The sequence below is a fragment of the Phyllostomus discolor genome, chromosome 2 (assembly GCF_004126475.2).
Source record: "Phyllostomus discolor isolate MPI-MPIP mPhyDis1 chromosome 2, mPhyDis1.pri.v3, whole genome shotgun sequence".
In the NCBI taxonomy this organism is placed as follows: domain Eukaryota; kingdom Metazoa; phylum Chordata; class Mammalia; order Chiroptera; family Phyllostomidae; genus Phyllostomus; species Phyllostomus discolor.
In genome coordinates, this window is record NC_040904.2 from 16,354,117 (window position 1) to 16,379,349 (window position 25,233).

At 34.2% G+C, this 25,233-nt stretch overlaps 1 protein-coding gene across 2 annotated transcripts in view; it reads right to left on the reverse strand.

Annotated features, from left to right (window-relative positions):
- Positions 1–25,233, reverse strand: part of NCAM2 (neural cell adhesion molecule 2) — a 415,656-nt gene that overhangs the window by 75,346 nt on the left and 315,077 nt on the right. For both annotated transcript variants that reach the window (XM_028505156.2, XM_028505157.2), the window contains exons 10-12: positions 18,519–18,706; positions 13,233–13,329; positions 2,389–2,562 (exon numbers count right to left, since the gene is read on the reverse strand). In XM_028505156.2, the coding sequence (XP_028360957.1) occupies positions 2,389–2,562; positions 13,233–13,329; positions 18,519–18,706 (459 nt within the window). The remainder of the gene's footprint in view (positions 1–2,388; positions 2,563–13,232; positions 13,330–18,518; positions 18,707–25,233) is intronic.

The window sequence follows — 25,233 nt, forward strand, 5'->3', positions numbered from 1 at the left end:
CATGCCACCTCCCAGCTTTCAACTCCCTAGCACAAGGTCCAGATGTTAAGGCAATCAAAGAAAGTATAGGTGCAGAATTGGATTTCCCAGGTTTTAAACTGTGCAGGACAAAACTGAATGCATTTCTACCTGAGATGATTATAAATCTATAGTGTCTGTCAAAGATGTTATATAACCAAAAGGGAGGTCTAAAAAGAATGGGTCGCTTTTTAAAAATCATGTTTGTACTACACTCATGTTTGCACATGAGATCATTCAATCATTAGGGTCACAAGACTATATAACCTGATTTGAGGCACATTTTAACATATCTGTGAAAGAAGAGTGAACCATGGAAATAGACAAAACTTATCAATGGAGGTACTTTCTTCATGTAAAAGTAAGGAAATCCCAGCCACAAGACTTTGAGCATTTTGGTCTCATTGGCAAGCTATCCCAATCTGAGAGCATTAAATATCACTTTCACATAATTTTCTTTACTGATACTCAAGACTTACCAGAAAGTTTCTTATTCATGTTTTCCTTCCTATATTATATACATACAGGTAAAGGATACACCTATCATAATACACGTACACTCCAGATATCTAATGTCTGGGACAATAATATTACATTGCAAATCAACAAATATCCCTTGTTATTATATATATCAGTTTTATAGGCATGGGAATGTGCTTCTGAGAAACGGAGACATGGGGTAGAAAGTCAGTTTTTATTTATTTTATTTATTTTTTTAAGATTTTATTTATTTATTTTTAGAGAGGGAAGGGAGGTAGATAGAGAGAGAGAGAGAGAGAAACATCAATGTGTGGTTGCTGGTGGTTATGGCCTGCAACCCAGGCATGTACCCTGGCTGGGAATCGAACCTGGGACACTTTGGTTCCCAGCCCATGCTCAATCCACTGAGCTATGCCAGCCAGGGCTTAGAAAGTCAGTTTTTAAAGTAGATCACATTGGCCACCCAAGACCATTGTACATTCTCCATAGTGTTGCAACTTTATAAAAAGTCTCCTGTGAGTCTACTAACCTTCTCTCCCATGATGGAGGGGTTAGGTATGGCAGTGCTATTTTGCCAGATGTAATTTCTGTGATGTATAGAATTCACATTACTTCTCCTCATGGTTGTGCTCAAGCACCCACCAAAGTGTTCTGCAGTATCAGAAAGAATTCATTTTCTCTATCTTTTACCTTCTGCCCTCTCTTATTTTTCCCTTAAACATAAATATTATCCCTGCATCTAGGATAATGATTTATTTTACTACAGTCCTTGAACTCACTCATTTATTCTTTTTTTGAGTGCTATCTTTATAAATCATTTTTCCTGAACTAAACAGAAGGTTTCCAAAGAACACTTACTATTGAAAATCTCTCATCATTAAAGAAATTTTAAGAGCTGACCTGTTTGGGAGCATGATTTATAGCACGTGGTAAACAATTCATGATTGATTGACTGATAATATTTCTAAAATTTCTACCTAAAACCTCTATTTACTCTTACTAAAAGCTAAACAAGCAGGTGCGGACACAGGTGAGACTAGAATGATTTTATCTGTTCTGCCTCTGTTTTCCACTAGAATAATTCTTCACAGGATGGCTCTTGCTTTTTACAGAATGCTTATACCTATCACACCTGCAAGGGTTAAGGCAGGACCTGCAGAGGATGACACTGTGGAGCAATAATTTCCTTGCTATTTTATGCTATCCTTTGGGGCCACTCAGTGTAGTTCTATGACCCAAATAAAAGTCTAAATCTGGTAATGTATTATTATTTTCCACTGTAGTGTCTTCTTATAGTAGAAAAAAATCACGTTTTCACAACATGCTGAAATTCTACATAAGTAACAAGCACAGCTATACTCTGTTTCAACCTCTCTGAGCTAGCTACTTCTATTATTCAAATGCCATAATTGGTAGTACAATTTGAGTTTTTAAAACATTGCTTTGAAATAAATCTTAGCAGTCAGAATAATTTTCATAGATGACTTCATGAATACATATGTAAGACATGTTACACTATTACTTTTACACCTAATAATGGTGGAAATACTGTTAATAAATAAAAACACACATTTCATAATATTCAGTCACCTAATCTCACATGTCAGAAGTTGTTTTTCCACCACCTACATTTTAAATACTATCTTTTTCCCCCAAGAATTAAACTTTGGTGATTTTTCTAAAATCATCCACCTTTGCTAAAGGGGCAAACTTTCCCACTCTTTTTAAAATTACAGTATTCGCATAAAGAATATGACAATGGAAATTTCTTCACAACCCCACCATATTTAAAGAAAAAAGTACAACTTGAAGGAAGAGAAAAAGCTAATCACACAGGTGTATTTAAGATCAGATTGAATTAATCTACACCCTTCAAAATCATAGACTCACTTTGAACTCCATGGGAGCGTACTATTTTCCAGGTTTCTGATGTCACTTCTTTGACATCCACTTGGTAGTGATGGATAGGTACACCTCCATGGGAATCCGGCTTATTGAAAGAAATCTTGGCTGTGGTTTGCGATAGCTCTATAATCTTCACTCCATACGGACTGGATGGTACATCTATGAAGCAACAATCACAAAGAAAATGTAGCCTTAGTAGTACAGATGGCCATTGGACAGATGGCGTGTTGTACAATTGTGCACCTGAAACTGTATAACTTCATTAACCAGCATCACACTGACACACTTAATAAAACTGTTAAAGAAAATGCATATTTGTGAACAATTTTAAAGTGAATAAATAAATAAAATGTGATTAAGAGCAATGTGATACAACTTTCTGAAAAAAAGTATGGAATTCTGAGAATTAGAAATGCAGGAAGGGCACACTGCCTGTACACTTAATAATCTGAATTACAAAGCTTGCATAAACTGCTGAGTGAGCTGTTTAAGTTGCAAGAAAGTATAGACTAATCAACAACACTACTACACGAAATAAATAGTGAAACATTCAAAATCAAATTTCATTTATTGAGGAAATAATATCACTTCTGCCTTTTCAATACAATATAAGCATTTTATTTGCTGTCAAAGAAAACAAGCTTGTGAGAGAGAGGATGGAGAGGGAATACATGTATAATTAGGACATAATAAGAACTAAAAGAAGACTTAGAACCATTAGTATAAATAATTATCCCTTGTGAAAATTTGAGCTTTCTTTTATTTTTCACTAAAACTATCCTGATAATTTTAGGGCAATTGTTAAGTTTAAAGAAAATTCTATTATGAACTAAATAAAACTTCAAGCTATTTGTCCTAATTTCATGTAGGTATTATTCAATTAAAGTAAACCTTTTTTGAGATATTTAGGTTTTAATTCCTGAATTTAAAAAGCCACTATAAAATTGCCCTTGTGTGTGTGTGTGTTTGTTATCAGTCCATTACTCACACTATTTCAAGCTCAATAAGTTATCCTGAGTGGAACTTTATTTTCTTTTCTAGTATACAAAACTTTATAAAATGTTATCAGAAAGGCCAAACAAACACAAGGAGAACATTAGAGATAAGAAAGTCTCAAAAAGGAAATTAATAAAACCTCTACTCCAGATGCATGAAGAATGAGAGGCACCTTAAGCATTCAAAATATCCTTTTATGTCTCTGAATGTCTTGTTGTTCTTCCCAAAATCACAGACAAAATAATCATAAAGTTTCATAATTTACATATAATTAAGTAATCAAGAAAAAGCTGAGCCCTGGAAGGTCAGCAATGGACGTGTTAGCAAAGATGATCTGGACAAAGACGTGGCGTTAGGGACCGAGGTTAGGATGATGGATGACACTTTCTCATCCCCAGTTACTATGTATGGATTTGAAAAATGGACAGTGAAGAAGACAGATAGAAAAAAAATTGATTTATTTGAAATATGGTGCTGGAGGATAGCCTTAAGGATACCCTGAGTGCAGAAAATAAGCAAGTGGGTACCATAGCAAATGAAGGCTGAAACATCGCTGGAGGCAAAGATGACAAAATTGAAGTTGTCCTTCTTTGGGAACATCATGAAAGGGCAGAATTATTTGGAAAAGACAATAATGTTGGGGGGGGAGAGGCATCAAAAAAAGAGAGACCAAATGTGAGATGATTCCATTAAAAAAGCCACAGGTATGAGCGACAGCAGCTGAGCAGGGCTGGTGAGGGCAGGGCCCTGTGGGTGTCCCTCATTGGTAGGGTCACCGGGAGTCAGAGCCAACTCAATGGCACATAATATACATTACACAGCATATAAATATATAAACAAATGTTACCTCTAGAACTAACCTTACAAAAACAATAAGGAAAAAATCTTGATTGAAAATAATGCAGTGATTTCCATTCGGATACAATCAAACATATAAAAGTTCATGGCTCTCAAAAGTCAAATGTGCTGTACCTGCTAGAGTTAAAAGAGAGGATGGTAAGCCACATGAAATATGCCTTACAAATGGTACCAGGTGAGATGCTGGAAGGCAGGTTTATGACACTCTGGGCATGGGTGTTGTAAAGAAATGCAATAGTGTATGTTTATGCTCTTATTAGTAACAGTAAATTATTTGAGATCTTGTGAAGTGCATTATGTTATAACATTGAGGTTTAGAAATAAATGTGTAGAATACCAATGCACCCTAAAGTTATTTTGCTATTAAAATTTTATCTAGAAATAAAAAATATAAATTATTGAAATCATCTATTTAAGCTGTAACGCTTAAGTATTTTCATAGTTTTCATGTTTCTTTCACCCCTAACTTATAACTGTGGGCTATTTTCATCTGCAAGCTTGATCTAAAGTTTGTAGAAGAAGAAAAACTTCAAACACACACATTGTTTTTAACAAGACTGCCAATCCTTTACCCCATGCTGAGTGACTCTCTAATGTCAACTAGGTCAAAGTAGATATCGCAGCAAGGATCATCTTCCATTTGATGATACATTTCAAAAGGACAGGTGCTAATTAACGGAGAAGGAGAGGAAGGTGTAATTCCTTTTGGGCTCCCACCTTTGACCATAGGCCTTATACATGACCCTTGGTTCTTACACTGTCCACAGAGGTATGCACCATTCGCTAAGCTGTGCATCTCCACATGGTACACTGCTCAGAAATAAGAAACTTTTTTTCTTAGCTCTGGGGTGCCATCACCAACCTTAGCCCTGTGGTATCTTTTTCCAGCCAGATAGTCTATATTCAGAGCTGCTGACTGTTACCCTGGCTTTTCACTTATATTGATTTTGTGCTGGCCATTTCTTTCTGTTACCTGACTAAAAGAAAAAGCATGCTTATGATCTGTAGATCTAGCACTGTTCCGAAACATTTTTTTAATATTCTGATTTCATGACTACTAAACTATTATATATGTACACATGCACACACATATGTACATATACCATTGAGAAAAGTGCACTAGAATATATTCAGTCCTCAGGAAACATATGATAAATTAAATATGTGTTTCAGCAATGAAACATATTCAAAAATATAGAACACATCCAAGGGAATAATATCTGATATGCCTAGAACTAGTAGACAATTCTTCTCTGTACTTTCTTAATTATTTTATAATCATATTCCTTCCTGATTCTCTCATATACATTACTATTAGTCTCAAAGTTATTTTCATCTTTCCTGTATCACAATTCTTGTATCCATTTCTTCCTTCCTGTTTTCACTGTTCACTCACAAGCCTAGGGCCTGTCTGCCTCTGCCTTTAATGCCATTTGTGGCTCTCGGCTTCCTTTCCTCTTGGACATCCCACCAAATTTGAATCCATATCGTGTATAAATGCAAAATCAATCTTTCTAAAGCACCACTCTAATCGCGTCACTTCCCTGAGTTGGGGTGTTCAGGAGCTTCCTCTTCCTTACAACAGCCAACTTAGACTTTTCACTCTGGCTTTCAGGATCCTGAATTATCTAACCTCACTGGGTATCATATTGTAAACAGATCATATTGTGAAAGACTATCAAATGTAGCCCAATGTTTCAAATGGGGCTTATCACTATTAAATTTCATAAACAATGCTTCCATCATTGTTTGCATATTTTTCCAGATTACTTCTTAGCACCTTTCAATTTCAATAATTAATGAATGCCACCTCCCATCACTGAATGAAAAAATAGAAGAATTGTGAAAATATATATTTCTTTATTTACTTTTCTTTTCACCTCTACCAGTCCCAATACAGAGATGGACAAAGAGCCTTGGCTATACATCATCAGAATGCAGGGATCCAAAGTGTACCCTGGTTCCTTAGTCAACTGAAACCCCTTGAATGAGTTCCTTAAACTTTCAACCTTTTCCTCTCTAAAATGGAGATTAAAATAGTGTCCACTGCTAGAGTTGCTGTGAGCATCAAGTATGATAGAGGCCTCCAAACAAAACCTGAAATACACCAAGTTCTTAGTGAATGTTAGTCATTACAGCTTTTGCTGTCCTCCCTGATAACATGCTCCTTCATTTACAGAATTTTATATCCATCGACATGTGTCAATGTTCTCATCAAATTGTTGGTAATGGGTAAGAATGTTGAGGTTTAGCTTAGAAATGTACGCTTGTCATAGGACCAGTCTATGAAGTTGTTGTATGACCCGGTACAAATTAAACTCTTTGGGTCTCAGTTTCCTCATAAGCCAAACAAATGGTAACAGTAGTATCAACATCAAAGTTACTGTGGTGAGGATAAGCTGATGGGTAAAAATCAATGGGAATTCACTAATGCCTTCAATTATCCTTTGTTTAAACAGGCTGTCAGTGCATAATGTTGACAAACACTTTGATACTTATACACATATATGAAGTCATCATTTGATCAAAGTATAAATGTGAAAACATAGAAAGTATGTTTTGGTGATTATTTTATCTGGTAAAGGGTAGAGGAACAATGTTCTGAGTGGCCATCTTATTTCCAGTAATATTTTACATATATTTTCCTATGTCAATTGTGACCTTAATCTTTGTTTTCATGAGTCCTTTTTCCTTCATCATTTTTTTAAATTGTTCAAGTACAGTATTCCATCTTTTCCCCCCACCCCTCCCCACCACCTCAACCCTCCCTGCCTCCCTCCCCCATTTCCACCCCCGCCTTGTTGTTGTCCCTATGTCCTTTATAATTGTTCCTGTGAACCCTTCACCCTTTTCCCCCTTTATCCCCTCCCCTCTCCCTTCTGGTCACTGTCACCCTGTTCTCAATGTCTTTCTTTTTTTTTTTATACTTTATTTATTTATTTTTAGAGATGGAAGTGAGGGAGATAGAGAGAGAGAGAGAGAGAGAGAGAGAAACATCAATGTGAGGTTGCTGGGGGTTATGGCCTGCAACCCAGGAATGTACCCTGGCTAGGAATTGAACCTGGGACACTTTGGTTCCCAGCCCGTGCTCAATCCACTGAGCTACGCCAGCCAGGGGCCCTGTTCTCAATTTCAATGTCTTTGGCTATACTTTGCTTGCTTGTTCATTTTGTTGATTAGGTTCCTGTTAAAGGTGAGATCAAATGATATTTTTCTTTCACTGCCTGGCTTATTTCACTTAGCATAATGACCTTAATCTTATAGCCAATCAGCAACACATCTGAAACCCTATAAATTCACTCTTCTTTTACTACCCCTCTAGGTTTCTCCAATTCCCAAATTTAAATAATTATTCTATTGATCTTTTCCCAACATATAATCAGATATGTTTAAAAAATTCTCCTCATAAGTAGTTATACTAACTTTCTGAATAATTGTTTTTAATTTTATTTGTTCATATATTTTTATGTCTTCCAATCCAACTAAACTATTCCAGAAATATGTCTTGATTATAGCATTTTGCCTCTAATATTGCTCATTAAAGTACTTTTCACTGTTAAAGTACCAATGGAAATTATTTCCTCATACATACTCAAGTCTTGACCCTTCTCAAAAATCATGCATTTCAGTATATCATGATTAGTGGGTCATTTCTACCATGGCTTGTAAGCAAATCAAATAAAACACACTGATTATATATTCAATAGTTCATGTAAATCTCCTATGAGCCAGGCAACTTTTTATGCTCTGGAGTAAACATAAGACAATAATCACTCCTCTTATTGAAGATATATTCTAATTACAAAAAATAAATGTAATATATAAATTATTATTAACACTGGTCAAAATTAATCCAGAAAGAGAGATTATTTTAAGTGAAATTAAAAAGAATATTTGTAGTGTTACAATTTTTAATTAGGTGAAAAAGAATGTTTTTGCTAAAACAAATAATGTTTAACCAAAGACTTAAAGGAAAAGAAAATGACTCAAATTAAAAGTTGCCGGAGGGATGGGGCAGGGGTGATTGTGGGACTGGATAAAAAAGTTAAAGGAATCAAGAGGTACAAGTTTGTTGTTACAAAATAGTCATGGGGATATAAAGTTTAGCAGAGGGAATATAGTTAATATTATTGTAATAAGTATGTACTGTGCTGGGTAGGTACAGGAAATACTAGCAGGGACACTTTGTAAAGTATATGATTTTCGAACCACTATGCTGTGCACCTGAAACTCACACAAAATAATAATGAAAGTAAACTTTAATTAAATAATAAAATTAAAAACATAGTAAGTTCTATTTTGGGTAGCCATAAAATACTGAAATTAAAAATATAAACTAGGGGAAGAAAATAGAAAATACAAAGATGAGATATGCTTTGAGCATTTAAAGAAGAAGGCCAATCTGGGGAGAGAGCTCCTTTCTGAACAATGAAGATTATTTTAGGACACTTGAGTTTACCTTTATATACTTTGGGTTATGGGGAGGAACATGGAAATTGGCTGTGATGAAACCGGTCTCTACAATGCTACCAAGATGGCTGTTCATGATAAATGGATCTGTCTGCTTTCTGGTGAAAAACTCCAAACTTCCCTTGCTGTATACTTGATATAAAAGAATGTAAACATGATGACTGTGTTTAAGATCTATAATTTGGCCCTGGCTGGCGTAGCTCAGTGGATTGAGCATGGGCTGTGAACCAAAGTGTCGCAGGTTCGATTCCCAGTCAGGCCACATACCTGGGTTGCAGGCCACAGCCCCCAGCAACCACATATTGATGTTTCTCTCTCTCTCTTTCTCCCTCCCTTCCCTCTCTAAAAATAAATAAATAAAATCTTTAAAAAATCTACAATTTGATCTCTCACTACTTCTGTTTCCACATCACCACCACCAATCCTTTCACACGACATCATCCTCCAGTTCCCCACCAGATGTCTCTTCTCCTTACCACCCGCTTCTTTTCACAGCACGGTACATCTGTACAGTTGCCCTGGTTTTTCCCATCTTGCCTTTTATACATCTCTAAACCCGTTTCTACTCACTCCATCAGCCTCAACCTCAAGAGCTGATACCTGTCTTGAGGGGAAAACTATGTAAAGTATATAATTGTCTATCCATTATGCTATACACCTGAAACCAATATAAAACAAAACCAAAAGAAAGAAAGCCGATCCCTCTTGGAAGCTTTTCCCAAGAAATCCAATCAGAATTGCATTTTATGTCCCCAGCCTTATGATTCAAACTTTTGTGGAAACCTTTTTCTTTCTTACTCTATTTGTAAAGACCAAGTGACATATGGTACTCATTTTCAAATTTCCAAACTCAAGAACAGTTCCTGGCACCTACTAGAAACTTACTGTATGAATGCAGAGTGAATGAATTGACAGATTTTTAGGAATTGATGAGATCATGGATTCTTTGAAAATAATATTTAGCTATTCTAATTCCACTTAGAAGACCATGGGCATTACAAAGTTAAGGGGATGCCATAGTTTCTGAAGACACACAAAATGTACCTTATAGTTTCTGAAAAGAGAACAAGACAGATTTTTCAAAACTAAGTAACAAAACTGATCATGTAAAAGAAACCTGGTTTTATGTTCATTTGAGAAATTGTTTACAAATGAACTAAGTTTAACCTGCTTTCAAATTTCATGGAACAAGTATTGGATAAAATCTGGTATGGGTACAGGACAAGAAGGTGGACTACCACTCCATATCTACAGAATTTTGTTCAATTGACCCAGTTTAACCTCTAAGCAGGTCACAACTCTCAAAAATGAATTGTATAGGCTTATCCATGACTTAGGTGAAAATACAGATGACTGTTTTATGATATTTGTGGATTAAATCAATCTTGGAAAGAGAGCTGAAACATTGAACTTGACAGGGTCTTAGTAGGTTAAAAAGATGAGTCCATGCTGACAAGGTGAGATTAAATGGGCTAAGTAGAGAGTCCTGAACTGAGGTTTTAAAAAAATCAATTGTGAAGCACAGCACTTAATAGCAGTTTTTGTGGAAAGATATAGAATAAAACGCTAGAAGGAAAATAAAAGTGACAAAATGAAGTGAAATTTTGTATTATTTAACATATACATAGTGTCCAGAATAACTGAGGTCATCATATCATTATCCAGTTTTATTATACGTGGATCCGCAATGCCTAAATGTACCTATTGTATTTAAAGAGACATCGACAAATTGACTCCTATCCTAAATAAAAGTGACTATCGTGAACTGTAATTTGGCCATAAGTGGCCAGCTAACATTTGTTGAGCACATGCCATGTGCTGTTGCTTTAAATGCATTTCCTCACTTAGTCCTCACAAGAGTCTCACCAGGTAGATCTCGGGAAGGCTAGTGGAGCACTGAAACCCCCTTTAGTCAGGAGCTTTCCCCCAAATCAGTGCTGGGTGTGCTCCTGCTGACAGCCCACAGCACAGTCCCTGCGCTAAAACTGCCCAGGGAGAGGTGGCTTTATCAGAAAAGGGTGTCAGTTGAAGAAGCAATGGTAGGATCATCATATTGAGGTTAAAAAATAAAAGTTTAAACTTAAAAATTGAATATAACAGCAATGAAATAAATTTTAAAAATTAAGAAAATTATGAATAAAATCATTTGATGAGGTTTGGAAGTTAAGGCCTTTTAAGAAAAACTTCTTTAAAATATACACATATAAATACACAGAATGCCTTCTCAGATCATGATCTGTTGGAAGTAGAAAGTTGTGAGGAAGGAATTATAATCATTAATTATATGATTGCAATAGAAATTGCCTTTATGTGTTTTACATTTTTAATTTTCTCCAAGATAAGTATTTAAATCAGAAAAGGAAGAATATTTCCTAGCTACAAAGTAAGACTATCACCTATGAAGTGCATTAAAAAAACATGATAAATTTTTTAAAAAAATCTCTCTCTCTGTCTTTGCTCTGTCTCTGTACTTGCATTTCACATTTTGGTAAAAAGTTAACGTAAAAATGGTTATCAAATACATATGTGAATGATCCGATTTACCATAAAATTATGTAAACATATTTATAAATGTTGATGATTTAAATGTATGTCTTTTAAGTCTCAGTGTTTACTAATTTTTCCATCATTATAAAAAAATTCCAGTTGAATCAACACTTTCTACAAACAAAATTTTACCCTGTATTGGTCAAAACTTTTGAAATCTTGAGAGAATTGCATGATTCAAAAAATATTTCCAACAGCATTATAACTCTTAGCTTGAATGCACACTTTCTCTTTTTCATGCCTGGGAAGAGGGATATCCACTAATTTCATATCTACGTTAAAAGACAGGTATCAAATATATTTTTCATGAGAAGTGCTACAGCTAAGCAATAGAAGGGGCACAGACATTCAGTATTTCCAGGGTATCTAATAAGATTGTTTATATTTCATCAATCTAATGTTCTATTTTTTATAATTTTTCTAGAGTTATAACTCTTAAAAACAAAATACATTTTAGTTATTAATCAAATTTTAACTAAATAGGAAACTGCATCATTTGTATAAGAAGGTATATGTGTGTATTAGTATTTATATAATGTGTTATACATATACATGTTGATCATATATATTTATAAAATTTCATATTACAAAATTTGCTCAATTTTTCTAAGCAAATTTAAATGGGTACTTCAGAATTAAAATGAGTAGTAAATGTTTCTTATCAGTGCAAACAATATTTCAATTTATTATCAATGGATTTTGATGCAACTTAACACATTTCATTTTCCTAAAATTGAATTTGCCTATATAATGCTTTTTTTATATGCCTAAATACAGAGTCTTCTGCCTATACTTTTCACTGAGATTGATTTTCTAATGACTTCATGGTATACAATAAATATTCATTTATTTCCTTCTTTCTTTCCCTGCATTCTTCCTTCCTTCCTCCCTCTCTTCCTCTTGTCTCAACTCACTCTAATTTTTTGCCTTCTGGCTTTCTTCCCTAAAATGCTTTAACACAACCATTGTCTCCCTTCTTTCCCACTGTAGTAAAATTTAAATTGGACAATACCAGGTTTTAGAGTTACATAATAATTTTTATATTATGAGCTTTAATTTCTTTTGACCTTTACTACTAATGATATTACTTTTGTAAAAGTACTTTCATAGTAATAAAATATTTTCACAATGATATACAATTATAGTTATGCATAAGAACCCTACTTAGAAAATGTTTTAAAATATTTTCATGAAAGCTATTTATTATATTAAAATATAACATTTCAGTGGTTTTCTAATATTTGTCTACCTAATGTTAGAAGGCAATAAATCAAATTTTTCCATCACTTGAGCTGTACAAAGTATAAAATATGTACATTTTCAAATTTCTAGTCGGTGTTGTATAACATAATGGCAAATTCTATAAATATATATGTATGTTTGTGTATGTATATGTTATATAGACAATATAAATAACTAAGTCATAGCTGGATTTCTCATTAAAACAAATTTTACTCTACATGTTATTCCTATATCTTTAAATTTTAGAGGAAAAACAATAATATTTTTATATATAAAAATGAGACTTCAAAAAATGTTATATAACCATACATTTTTCTATTTGTCTTAAAATTAAGTTTACTATTTCTACTTCCAAATTCAAAATTTTAAATATATTTGTTTTTATTAACTGTCTTCCAAGATGTCTTTTTTTAAAATTTTTGACTGAATTCTTACTGTACTTAAAGTACAATTTAATTTCTTAAGATATGTTTCCTACTTCTTCCATAAATATTCGACTTATAAAGTCGAGGAAATTAGAATCAGGGTTTAAAATCTGTTTTTATTAGTAAATATATTCTCTGTCCTCACTATATGTCAGATAACAACTATTCCAAGTTTTTAAACACTGACTCGTTTTTAGAATAATAACCTGAATCATGACTTATTAAAATGCAAAATCGACTTGCTTACATAAATATTTTATGAGATTTCAGAAATTAGTGTGTTATACTTACCAGCCAAAGCAAGAATGTATTCTTGAAATCTTGTTCCTATACGATTAGTGGCTGTGCAATTATAGCGTCCAAAGTCATTGTCAGATGTAGGTGCAATCTACAATAATTAAAATAACATGTTTAGAATTTTAAAACAGTATCACAGAAGTTTTAAAATAGAATCTAGCATGCCTACCATCTTCATGTATGTTTAATTATTTAAAATTCCTTGACACAGCTTTGTTTTCCTCTATCAAGTGAATATACCAAGTAATATAAATCCTTTTAAGATGTAATCCATGGAATTATATTATTCACAGGATCAGGTGAATACACTTTATCTATCAACAGATTAAGTAGATTAATGTCATTATTTTGTTTATATCTATTGAATAGAAAATTCATTAGTTATTTATATGTGTAAAGCTCAAAAAGCAGTAGACAGTTTGAAAAATATATATTCTGCAATCACTGAAGATATGAACTTGAAAACAAGAAACTTGTACCAAAAGTATTAACTCTTTGTTTACTCTGTTTTAACCTAAGATCAGGCACAATTAAAGTTCTAGAGAGGCTCAACATATATTAGATATCTTCCACTTATAATATAACTTAACATAAAATATTACTGAAGGGTTAAGACTCATTCCCAGGCCCTGACTGGTGTAACTCTGTCAGTTAGGCATCATTCTGCAAATCTAAAGGTCACGAGTTCAAATCCCCATCAGGGCATATGCCTGGGTTGCAGGTCAGGTCCCTGGTTGGATCGATGTTTCTCTTCCACATCCATGTTTCTCTCTCTTTCTGTCTCCTTTCCCTCCCTCTAAAAATAAATAAATAAAATCTTTAGAGAAAACTTTCCTGGAAGGTATTTTGCATGAAAACCCTGCCCTTGTGTAGCAATCCCTGCAGACAAGCATGTTAATCTTGATATCTATTAACGGTGTGCCTCCATTTCTGTTCAATCCCTATCATTCTCTTTCCTTTTAGGGAGATCATAGCTGACCTCAATCCTGACACATCTGAAATCCGTAATTAAGTTAACCTTCTGGGACTCTATTGCTGAACACTGGGACCAACCTTGTAATTTTAATGTACTGAAATTCTGAAGTATCAATTCAGGAAAGAGGTTTGATGAGAGTAATAGATACAATTTTCAATCCAAGTAACTATTATTAAGAGAGAATATGCTTACAACAAGAGTTGATGTTAATTTCAACTCTGTCCCAAAAGGGGGAAAATGATCTTGTGATAATGGGCGGCTATTAGCTAAAAGAGCAATTTTGAGGTCCACTGAAGACGGTCTTTGTGAAAGAGCATAAAAGAGCTGTGCCATTCATTTTCCAGTCAGCTGCCCATCTAGGCATAGAGCATTGGTTTAAGGATTAGAAGTTTTAACAGCTCCCATATAAGCACTCCTAAGCTATTAAATATTCATTTTTCTTACATTCAGCTTTTAATAAACCGGGCTAATTTAATTCTAAAATAATTTTACTAATGAGAAAGGAATTTGACCCCCCAAAATGTCCTTATTGTACAGGCATATGAGAAAGGTATTTGCAAATTCTATGAGGAAGAATATGTACTAAACCAATACAATGAAGAGTCAGGGTGGCCCTAACAAAAATTGCCACTATTGCACCCCTCAAGATTAATAAAGTAATTTAAACATATCAATTTTTATTGGAACAATTTTTTAAAGACCTGTTTTTTTTAATTTCTCTGTTTATTCACCTATGAAAGATAAAAGCTTTACAGTTAAATCATAAATAAATAATTCATTTGTCATGATGTATTATTAACAAATACAGAAACTACCCCTAGTAGAACATATTAAACAACACACACACACACACACACACACACATACATGCACTCACACACACAGATCTAGACATAACTGGGCCAAATCATGTGCCTGGCAGCACATTTAGTGTATTCTAGGAATGCAACATGAAAGTAAAGTCTAACAGTGGGTTTATACCTAATCTCAGAACAATAAATCAACAGAAAATGTCATTGAAGTATCAAATAATGTATTATGCTAAGTGAAATAAGCCAGGCATTGAAAGACAAATACCACATGATCTCACTTATAAGTGGAACCTAATTAGCAAAACAAAGAAGTGACCAAGATAGAACCAGAAACATGGAAATAACAAACTGACAGTGACCAGAAGGGAAGGTAGAGGGGGTCATGGGGGAAAGATGGGAAAGGGTTGTCAAGCAACACATATAAAGGACTCATGGACAGAGACAATTGGGGGGGGAGGGTTGAATGTGGAAGGTGGGGCTGGGTGGGGCAGGGGAGAGTAATGGGGGAAAAATTGGGACAACTGTAATTGAAGGACAATAAAAATATCAAATAATTAAAAAATGCTATATAATAAAGCATCAATTTAAAACTATTTAAATGTTTTAAATGTGCAAATGAGTGCTGACACTTATCCAGGGAATGCTAGGGACATCCACTTAAGACACACTTCTATGTATTTTAATATGCAATTAAAATAATTCAAGTTTACTTAGGATGTTGGGCTTTGGCAACACAGAGTACATCAACAAATACAGTTTTAAATATCAAACTCTAAGCTGAGAGTATAGTGTTAGTAAAAAAAAAAAAGCTTGCTGGTCTTTTTCCTGCATCTCAAAACAAGATTTTCTTTATGTATTCCATGGTGAGAAAAACATTTATGTAATAGCATCTTTACTTAAGACAAGCAACAACAACACTGATGATTTAATGCAGAATATTCTAAGCATCCTACTAGAAACTTACTGCACCAGTTTTTGTCCATGTACTGAACATTTGTCTTATTATCTCATGGGGTACTCAGGAATATTTTTAAAGAATAATTTAGATGACCTTTAGAGACCCATTTATGAACTGTAATCCAAAGGAGTTCTAGATTTTTTTTAAGTTTTTTTTTTTAGACTTTATTTATTTATTTTTAGAGAGGGAAGGGAGGGAAAAGGAGAGAGAGAGGGAAAGAGAGAGAGAGAAACATCAGTGTGTGGTTGCTGGGGGCCATGGCCTGCAACCGAGGCATGTGCCCTGACTGGGAATCGAACCTGTGATGCCTGGTTCGCAGCCCGTGCTCAATCCACTGAGCTACACCAGCCAGGGCAGAGTTCTAGATTTTTTAAATACTTTAAAATTCATACAGTTAAAAGTTAAAATATATATTTAATCAAAGAAAAGGAAAAATCTTTAAAAATTAGTTTAAGAAATTTATTATTGGCCATTTTATTATTAACTGTAAACTTGATTTTTTCCTACACTTTATTTTATGTTCTTAAACATTAACAATTAAGTTACTATTCAATAATTACTAAACAAAAAAGCAATAATAATGTACTATACCAACCAATTATGTATGCTAGTAATGCAAATTTAGTACTTATTGTTTTTCTTGTTGTATTATATTTTTGTTTTATCTAGTTTTTAAGTTGTTTTAGTTAATCATTTTTATTATTTATTCAGGATTTAAATTCAATGATTAAAAATAGTGAACACAAAAATATATATGCTCAAGATTAATACTTCAACAACCAACAGGTCACCTGGCTGTATATAAATTAAACAAAAATTGCTTAGTTTTCACTTTGGGGTGGGGAAGAATGTGATTTAGGGAGAAGATTAAGTAACATGGGAGCCTTACATGAATGAAATATTTAAAGGCCAGATTTATAAGTTGTTGCTTGACCTTGATGATGGACAATTATGAGCTGTCCCAGAAACTGAAAAGCAGCAGTTAAGCATCCTACTAAAAGTAAAGCAGATATTACAGATTTGAAACATGAACTCAAATTTACCTGTTATGGACTGACTTCATCCCCAACCCCCATAAAATGTGTCTGTTGAACTCTAATGTGACTATGTTTGGAGACAAGTTCTTTAAGGAGATTCAGAGGAAAGGTCAGGTGGGTGCAGGGCCAGAGGGAACAATACGCAAACCAAGGTGAGAGGTTCCACCATAATTCATGAACTCTGTCACTTTGATCTTGGACTTCCATTCTCCAGAAATTTGTCCATGGGGGAAATGTTTCTGTTGTTTAAGCCACTGAGCCTGTGGTATATTGCTTTGGAAGCCAGAGCTCACCAGTACATTGCCCAAAAGCAGTTAAATGCAACACTGGTTTTTAACTGTGGTTAAATTCCTAAAATTTAGGCTAAATCTGACCAAATGTCTTTGTGAGATTGACCTCTGTGTCAATCTGCCAATAGCTAGTTCTAACAGAGTTACAAAGAAACCAATTTAAATTGATTTAGATGAAGTGTCTTTATCCAAATGTTTGGGAAAGTGATGGCTAAACCCTTTTATTAATCAAATGTTTTACTAAGTCCAGCTGCCAGGTAGAAGAGTTAATATGGCACCAATGAGAACATCTTTAAGTTCACACAGTGCACATTATCAGATGGTATTTTAAATCATATATTTTTCAAAAATAATTAGTGTTCTTGCCGATCTAGTGTCTGCACTAGGTCTGGCATCAACGTGGAGACATCCAAGGACTCTAGGACCACAGGGTGCTGAAGGAATGGTGCCTAAGGCACAGGTTGGGAAGGAAAGGGGAATGGCACAATGTACAGTGAATTCATGGGAAGAGATAGCATCTGTTCAGTTAAATAAGGCTGTTGTATTGAAGATCATTCCCAATTGTTGTGAAAGGATCATAACTTGTAAGTGCTGATGATCATGGTCATAGACATAAAAACTTTGAAATTTGACACATACACAGAATCTGCAATGAATACATAAAAGGTACTGTATTCGAACAGAATTTAAAGGCCAGTTACTTGGCAGTACGAAACAATGATCTACCATCATAATTGTAAAAATAAAATGAAATGAGGCATTGAACAAGTAAATCTGGTTTATTTAGGAACTTGTAAAAATATAGCCAGCATATGGCATTTAAATATGCCAATCCAAGCAGAAGGAAGTGTCGCCACAGAACCAACACTGAAACTGAAAATTTGCTTCAAGAGCTGACAAATTATATCCCTACTTTTCTCTCATATAATTGTTTTTATTTTCCAAAAATAAACTCATGAAAAATAATGGCTTTTGCCATGCACTCATATTTCCTCATAAATAGTGAGATGTTAACCATTAATGACCCATAATCCAAATGCATAAAATTTCCCTTGAAGTAAATAAATGTAAAATATATACAATAGGTTTACATATATTTTACAGTATAAACATGTTATTATATTTATATATTTAGATCTTTAAACATATTCTAAAATAGTAGATAATGGCTAAAATAGCGCAATTTATTGATATAATGAAGACTTACCTCTAATATCATCTTTTTCCCCGCACTATATGTCTTTAAATTAGTGATGTTTTTAGCTGGCAAAAGTAATTTCTCTCTTCTCCAATGGACTGATGCTGGTGGATTAGATTTCACATCACAGCTTATATTTATTGGATTTCCTTCCCAAGAGTAATAAATTGTTTGGTTTGATATGAACTTGGGAGCATCTGTAAAGCAATATAATATTTATATACTTTGACATGATCATTTAATTAATATAAACAATAGTTAGTTAACTACTAATAGTTGACTACAAAAAGAAGCCACAGCAATCCTAATTTCATTTTGTGTGTGTTTGTTGGCTGTTGTTCTTTTTTATTTGACAATATAAAGGAAAAGAGATCAGTGCCCCTGACTAAATAGTCATGAATTGCATGTTTTATTTTTTTAATTTTTTTCTTGTTGTTCAAGTACAGTTGTCTCCATTTTCTCCCAACCACTCTCCCCCACCCCACCAACACCCACCTCCCACCCTCAATCCTAACCCCCTTTGGCTTTGTCCATGGGTCCTTTATATATGTCCTTGATGACCTTGCCCATTTTTTCCCCAGTATCCCCCTCCCCCCTCCACTCTGGTTACTGTTAGTTTGTTCTTTATTTCATTGTCTCTGGTATATTTTTGCTTCCTTGTTTGTTTTGTTGATTAGGTTCCATTTATATGTGAGATCATATGGTATTTGTCTTTTACCGCCTGGCTTATTTCACTTAGCATAATGCTTTCCAGTTCCATCCATGCTGTCACAAAGGGTAGGAGCTCCCTCTTTCTTTCTGCTGCATAGTATTCCATTGTGTAAATGTATCATTGCTTTTGGATCCACTCATTTACTGATGGGCACTTAGGTTGCTCCCAGTACTTGGATATTGTAAATTGTGCTGCTGTGAACATTGGGATGTTCTTTTGAACTGGTGTTTCAGGATTCTTAAGGTATCATCCCAGCAGTGGAATTGCAGGATCAAAAGGCAGATCCACTTATAGTTTTCTGAGGAAATTCCGTACTGTTTTCCACAGTGGCTGCACCAGTCTGCATTCCCATCAACAGTGCACTAGGGTTCCTTTTTCTCCCCAACCTCGCCAGCACTTGTTGTTTTTTGATTTGGTTATGATGGCCATTCTGACCACTGTGAAGTGATATCTCGTGGTTTTAATTTTCATCTCTCTGATGGCTAGTGATGCTGATGAGCACCCTTTCATATATTTCTGTACATCCTCCTTGAAGAAGTGTCTGTTCAGGTATTTTTCCCATTTATCAATTCGATTGTTTGTCTTCCTTGAGTCAGTATTTTATATATTTTGGAGATCAGATTCTTGTCTGAGATATCAGAGAGATCTGATCACGTATCAGAGAGATCAGAGGTCTCAGATACTGTCACATATATTTTCTTATATGATTGGTTCCTTTTTTATTTTGTTGATATTTTCTTTAGCTGTGCCAAAGTTTTTTATTTTGATGAAGTCCCATTTCTTTATTCTTGCCTTTATGTCCCTTGCATAAGGGACATATCTGTGAAAATATTGCTGCATGGAATATCTGAGATTTTCCTACCTATGTCCTCCTAATTTCAAATACTTAACATAGGACATGAGAACTCGTGAAAATATGTCATTTGATTATTTCATCAAATAATTTTAATATTAATATAAAACATTCCAAATTTACCAATTATTAAAATATGAAACAAAGCTCAGAGTTAAGTTTACTTGTAATATTCTGACAAAAATATCCATCCAGTAAATTAACGGCTAACTACATATTAAGAATGTGTTTCTGAAACAACCCATATTGTAAAAGGAGAGTTTATTATAAAACTTAACAAAGTCAGTGTCTTATATCATTTTTAAGGCATGCCTTAGTCATATAAATTTTTTGACAAGTATTTTTAAGCAGATTCCTGAAATACCATTTTCAATTTTTATTAAACCAGAGGAAATTCAACTTAGTCAATAACAGTTAACTTGAAAATTAATCAGTTTCTATGGTAATCTATCCATTTTCAGGCCCTTACACCAGACTTCTATAATAAAAGTCATGAGAAAATAGGCAACGTATTTTATCCTTTCATTAAAGTAACCTAATGGTGTAGACTCACAAATATGGGCCTTCGTCTTGTTCTACTCTAGAAAGCTGACAGAGTGCAAATGTCAGTCCATCTCAACTTCTCTGAATATCAACCTCTTGACTGTATAATGTTTGAGAAAATTCATTATTGTATTTCATTTTTTTCATTATTTTGTTTCTACATAAACACAATTCTAAATTAAGTGGTAGCTAAACTGATGTATAAAGCAGTGAATAAACTGATTACTGTTGTTACTAATATTAACTATTCAGAACTTAATACCACTTCATAAATGATCAGTTTGAGTTGTCTAACTTCCATGTTTTGTTTTATTACCTCTATTTACTTAGAAATAACCTGCACCCAATTTTATTATATCAACAGCTTATATATCAGATATATAGCATATGAATTATAATCTATAGAACTAATGATCAAGTAATCATCAAAAATTTATTGTTCTGCTATGATTTATTGTATATTTTTAATACCAATCTCACACAGAATAATGAAGTATTGGTCAAATGCTCCCCAAAACAGTAAGTTTTTACAGTTTATTCTATTTAATCTTTTCAATAACCTTGTAAGGAAAGTGTTATCCTGTTTTAAGAGGGATCTGGACTAAGAGCTATCAAGCTTATTCTGGTAATAAATTATAGGTCTGGGATGGAATCTAGGGTGATTTTAACTAGGCTCCATTATATTTCCATTCAATCCAGAATCAAAATTTTAATTTTCAGTGCTAGCAACATATTGGTGATTTGGACCCTATCATATATTATTGAAGAAAAATACAATTAACACAATTCCTCAGGGGGATAAAGAACCTTAAAATCTTTATAATCTTAATTTTGTAATTGAGTCCTAGGTACCTTTCAAAAGAGAGAAAGTTGAGACATCATCAAAAGTTTATGCAAAGACTTGTAAATGAATTATTATTTTAATAACAAAAACTCAAAATAACTTAATGTCCCTCAAAACAAGATTGACTAGATAGTGACACCATCTTAGCACCTAAATGCACTAAATATTTCATAGATGCATTTGCCTATGGTTTTCCGTCAGCTTGCAATGTGACTACCCTCCTTTCACCTGGTTGCCTTCAAATCTCAGCTCCACACTCCCTCCACACTGCCTTTCCATAGCCATCAACGGTGGGTCAGATTCCCTGCTTTGTGCTCCGCAGGTTCTGTGTGCTTCCTCAGTATACTCATAGCCACGGGAAGGATCTGTTTGTTTGATCGTCTCTCCACCAAAGGATCTGAATCTATGGATTAAGCCATGTCTTACAGTTATATTCTTGATGACTTACACAGTGTAAGATGCTTACTTTGTTCTAAAAAAACTGTATATCAAATTTACTGGAAACTAAACAATTAATTTTCAAGTCAACAGATTAACCCATTTAGTTCATCTGAACAAGGGTTTTCAAGGTGTATGTAAAGAAATTTTTCATGGCCCTAAAAGATTCATTGGAAAATGTAAGAATGTGTAAAAACTTAGGGGAGTAATTGTAAGAGAGACTAACTCTCTGATATTCAAAGCAAAGAGCTAAGCTTCCATCTGTATCTATGTGTACCTATAAAAGATGTTACTACTGCTAAATATGTACAAGTATAATATATTTAATATTGTAATATTTTAGAGAGAGGTTTATGAATAATTTATTTGTATAAAATATAGCCCACTATGAAAATCATACATGTTAATAGAACTCTAGTAGCTGACTCGCAGTCTACTCTGTCCACAATACGGCATCTGTGTGCATAAGTATTATATTATTATAATGTGACCATAAATTTAAGGCTGCATTTTTTTAATAAAAGCAAGCAATTGCCACTAATTGCTTGCCTATAATCTCAGTGGGAATTTAATTCAGAATTACTGATGCTGAATGCAAATGTGCCACAGGCTATACATGCTACAATGAAAGCTATATTAAAAAACGTACTTGTGGGGTGAGGCAACAAAACATTGATATTTCACATCTGCAATAATGCAGAAACTAGATTCCTGTACATGATACATTTTGTAAATATCGAAAGAGTAGCAACACAGTAATATTTCGTGGTACAAGATGGGCAGGCACTGCCATCAAATGACAGGGGCTGGACCATTGTTTGAAGAGGGTGTGAAGACTTCAGAGTAAGAAAAATGTAGCCCTATTTTTTTTGATAAATCAAAATGTGTAACTTTCACAAAACTAAGCTTTTCCAGAAAACCAGGTATTTTTGCATTAGAAAAGTCTTCAAATGTTGCAGAGAGAAAATGAACTTTAAAAAAGGGGAAGTCATGGGAGGGAGAAATATGGCATAGGCAGAACTGAGGAAAGACCAGAATTTACATAGGGGTGTGTGTGTGTGTGTGTTATCAGTATACACATATATACATACACACCCTATATATACAGTATCAATATGTACATATGTATATACTGACCTATCTATGTATCTGTCTGTTTTTCTATGTATCTATGACAACAAAAAGATAGGCAAGGATGAGTCTTCACCTTAACGTTGTTTTCTTTGCCTAGGTTTCATGTCTGTTTTCTATGCATGGGGGTATTAATTCACAAACTATAAAGTTAAGGGCTACAAAGTTATGGAAACATCCCTTGAGGCATTAAATGTCCCCCACGTTCTATTGAAGTCTATTGTAATTTGTTCTAAATACTGTCATCAAACTTTTAATTACAATAAATAGAAAGAACTACGAGAAAAAAATATTTTATCTGAGAAGAGTACAGAAGAAAAATCAGGTAAATCTAAATAGTGATAAGATAGAATAATAGGATTGGGCAAAAGTAGGTTTACGGTTGTGAGGATGCAAAACAGTGTTTATTCTTGTATTATTATTTATTAGTCACTGTATTAATTTCCATATGAAAAACTGCAAACCTACTTTTGCCCAACCCTGGCTATTATCCACTGGATGAATGGATGGGGAGGTAGAGATAACTTTCAAAAAGTGTCTGACAACAGTAAGAAGCCAGGAAAGCGACACATACACTCCCCTGGATGGAACTTTAGTCAGGCTACTACAAGCTGTTTTTTGGTGGGGTTGGGGGCAGGGTTCTACCTCATCCTTAGACCTTGTCCCTGGTCTCCATGCAGTAACGAATCTGCTGAGTCAGCTTAGTGAGAATCTTTCCACCCCTGGTGTCTCATTATTGTGGATATGTGATCAAGTTGCATATTAGTCAACCTTAACGTCTATGTCCATGACCTGCTTTGAGCAAGAATGCTATTAGGACAGTTTAGCAAGACTCACACTGTCCTTGAAACTTAATCAAGTTTCCCTTAGAAAATTTCCCTTCACTGGCTCTTGTCCCTCTGCTCATTGGCTTAAATCCCAGTTGTCTTTGTGTCTTTGGAGATGAAGTGAATCTTCCTCTCCTGTTACAACAGTCTTGACTCCTATTGCCACAGACTTGAATAAAGCAATTCTTACCATTTAAAGGTGTCAGAATAATTTCTCTTTAACAAAAGCAAGCATATATCCAAAAAGGTGATTAAAAGGAAAACTTGTTTAAGTCTTCCCTTTAAGAGGGAAAGCCCAAGACAGATGTGAAGCAAACACAACAGCAGTAAGAACTATTGGGTTATTTTCTGTAATTTTCTATGTTTGAAATATTACAATTACTTTAAGTTTTAATCACAAAATTAGAACCTTACCTAACCAAACGTTCAGACAGGAAAAAAAATGGAAGTGTTATATTTAACTGTGTGCGTTCACCAAGTTCTTCTTTGTATTTATAGCATTTACCTATAAACAGTTAAATGTGCACCATGTTTATGAACATGGTCACTTTAAGTTACGCAGAATTGGAGAGATATCATAATGTATAATATCTGGAAAGGGGCATGAAGTCATCAACAAATCTTTATTCTACATGTAAAAAAGCCCTTGCTCTGGGATATCTGGGAATGTGGGACTAGAGTCAAGTCCACCACCTTTTAGCTCTTCACGTTCATCTCCTGCGACCACACGGCTGTGCCAGTTATTCCATTAACAACTGCGAGTGGATTCTCTGAGAGTCGCCTTTATAGGTCATTAATGGTGTTATTCCACTTTGGAATTGTTTGAAATGATTATACCAAGTAATCAGGGAAGTACTTTACTCTGTTCTGTGCATTGTACTTAAGCAATAAAGGAAATGTATAATACATTTTATAGAAGCACTGCCCTGGAAAAGAGTGCACACTGTACACTCACTTATTTCCAGGCCATGCCAATAAAGCGAGATCATTAAAATTATCTCCCCTTTTCCTATTTCTATGCTTATGAGTGAGAAGCTGAGATGTAAAAAGACATGTATTCTGGGGTAGAGCAGTCATTTTCCATACAAAAGATTTTACAGCAAGGACCAAATTTTAGCAACATATTCTTGAATAAATGCTGCTTAAAGACTCAGGAGAATTGATATTACAGAGAAGAAAATAAAAACCGTAAAACTGGAGAGAAGGAGAAGAGAGAGGGGGTCAGAAGAAGAGGAAAACAAGAACAGGGATAAGAACACGATCAAGTAAATACATATGTAGAGAGGTTATCGTATTTACCATTTGTAAAGAGGCACTGACCCACATAATGGGTGACATTTGCTTTTCGATAGAATTATATGAACCGTGTAAACTAA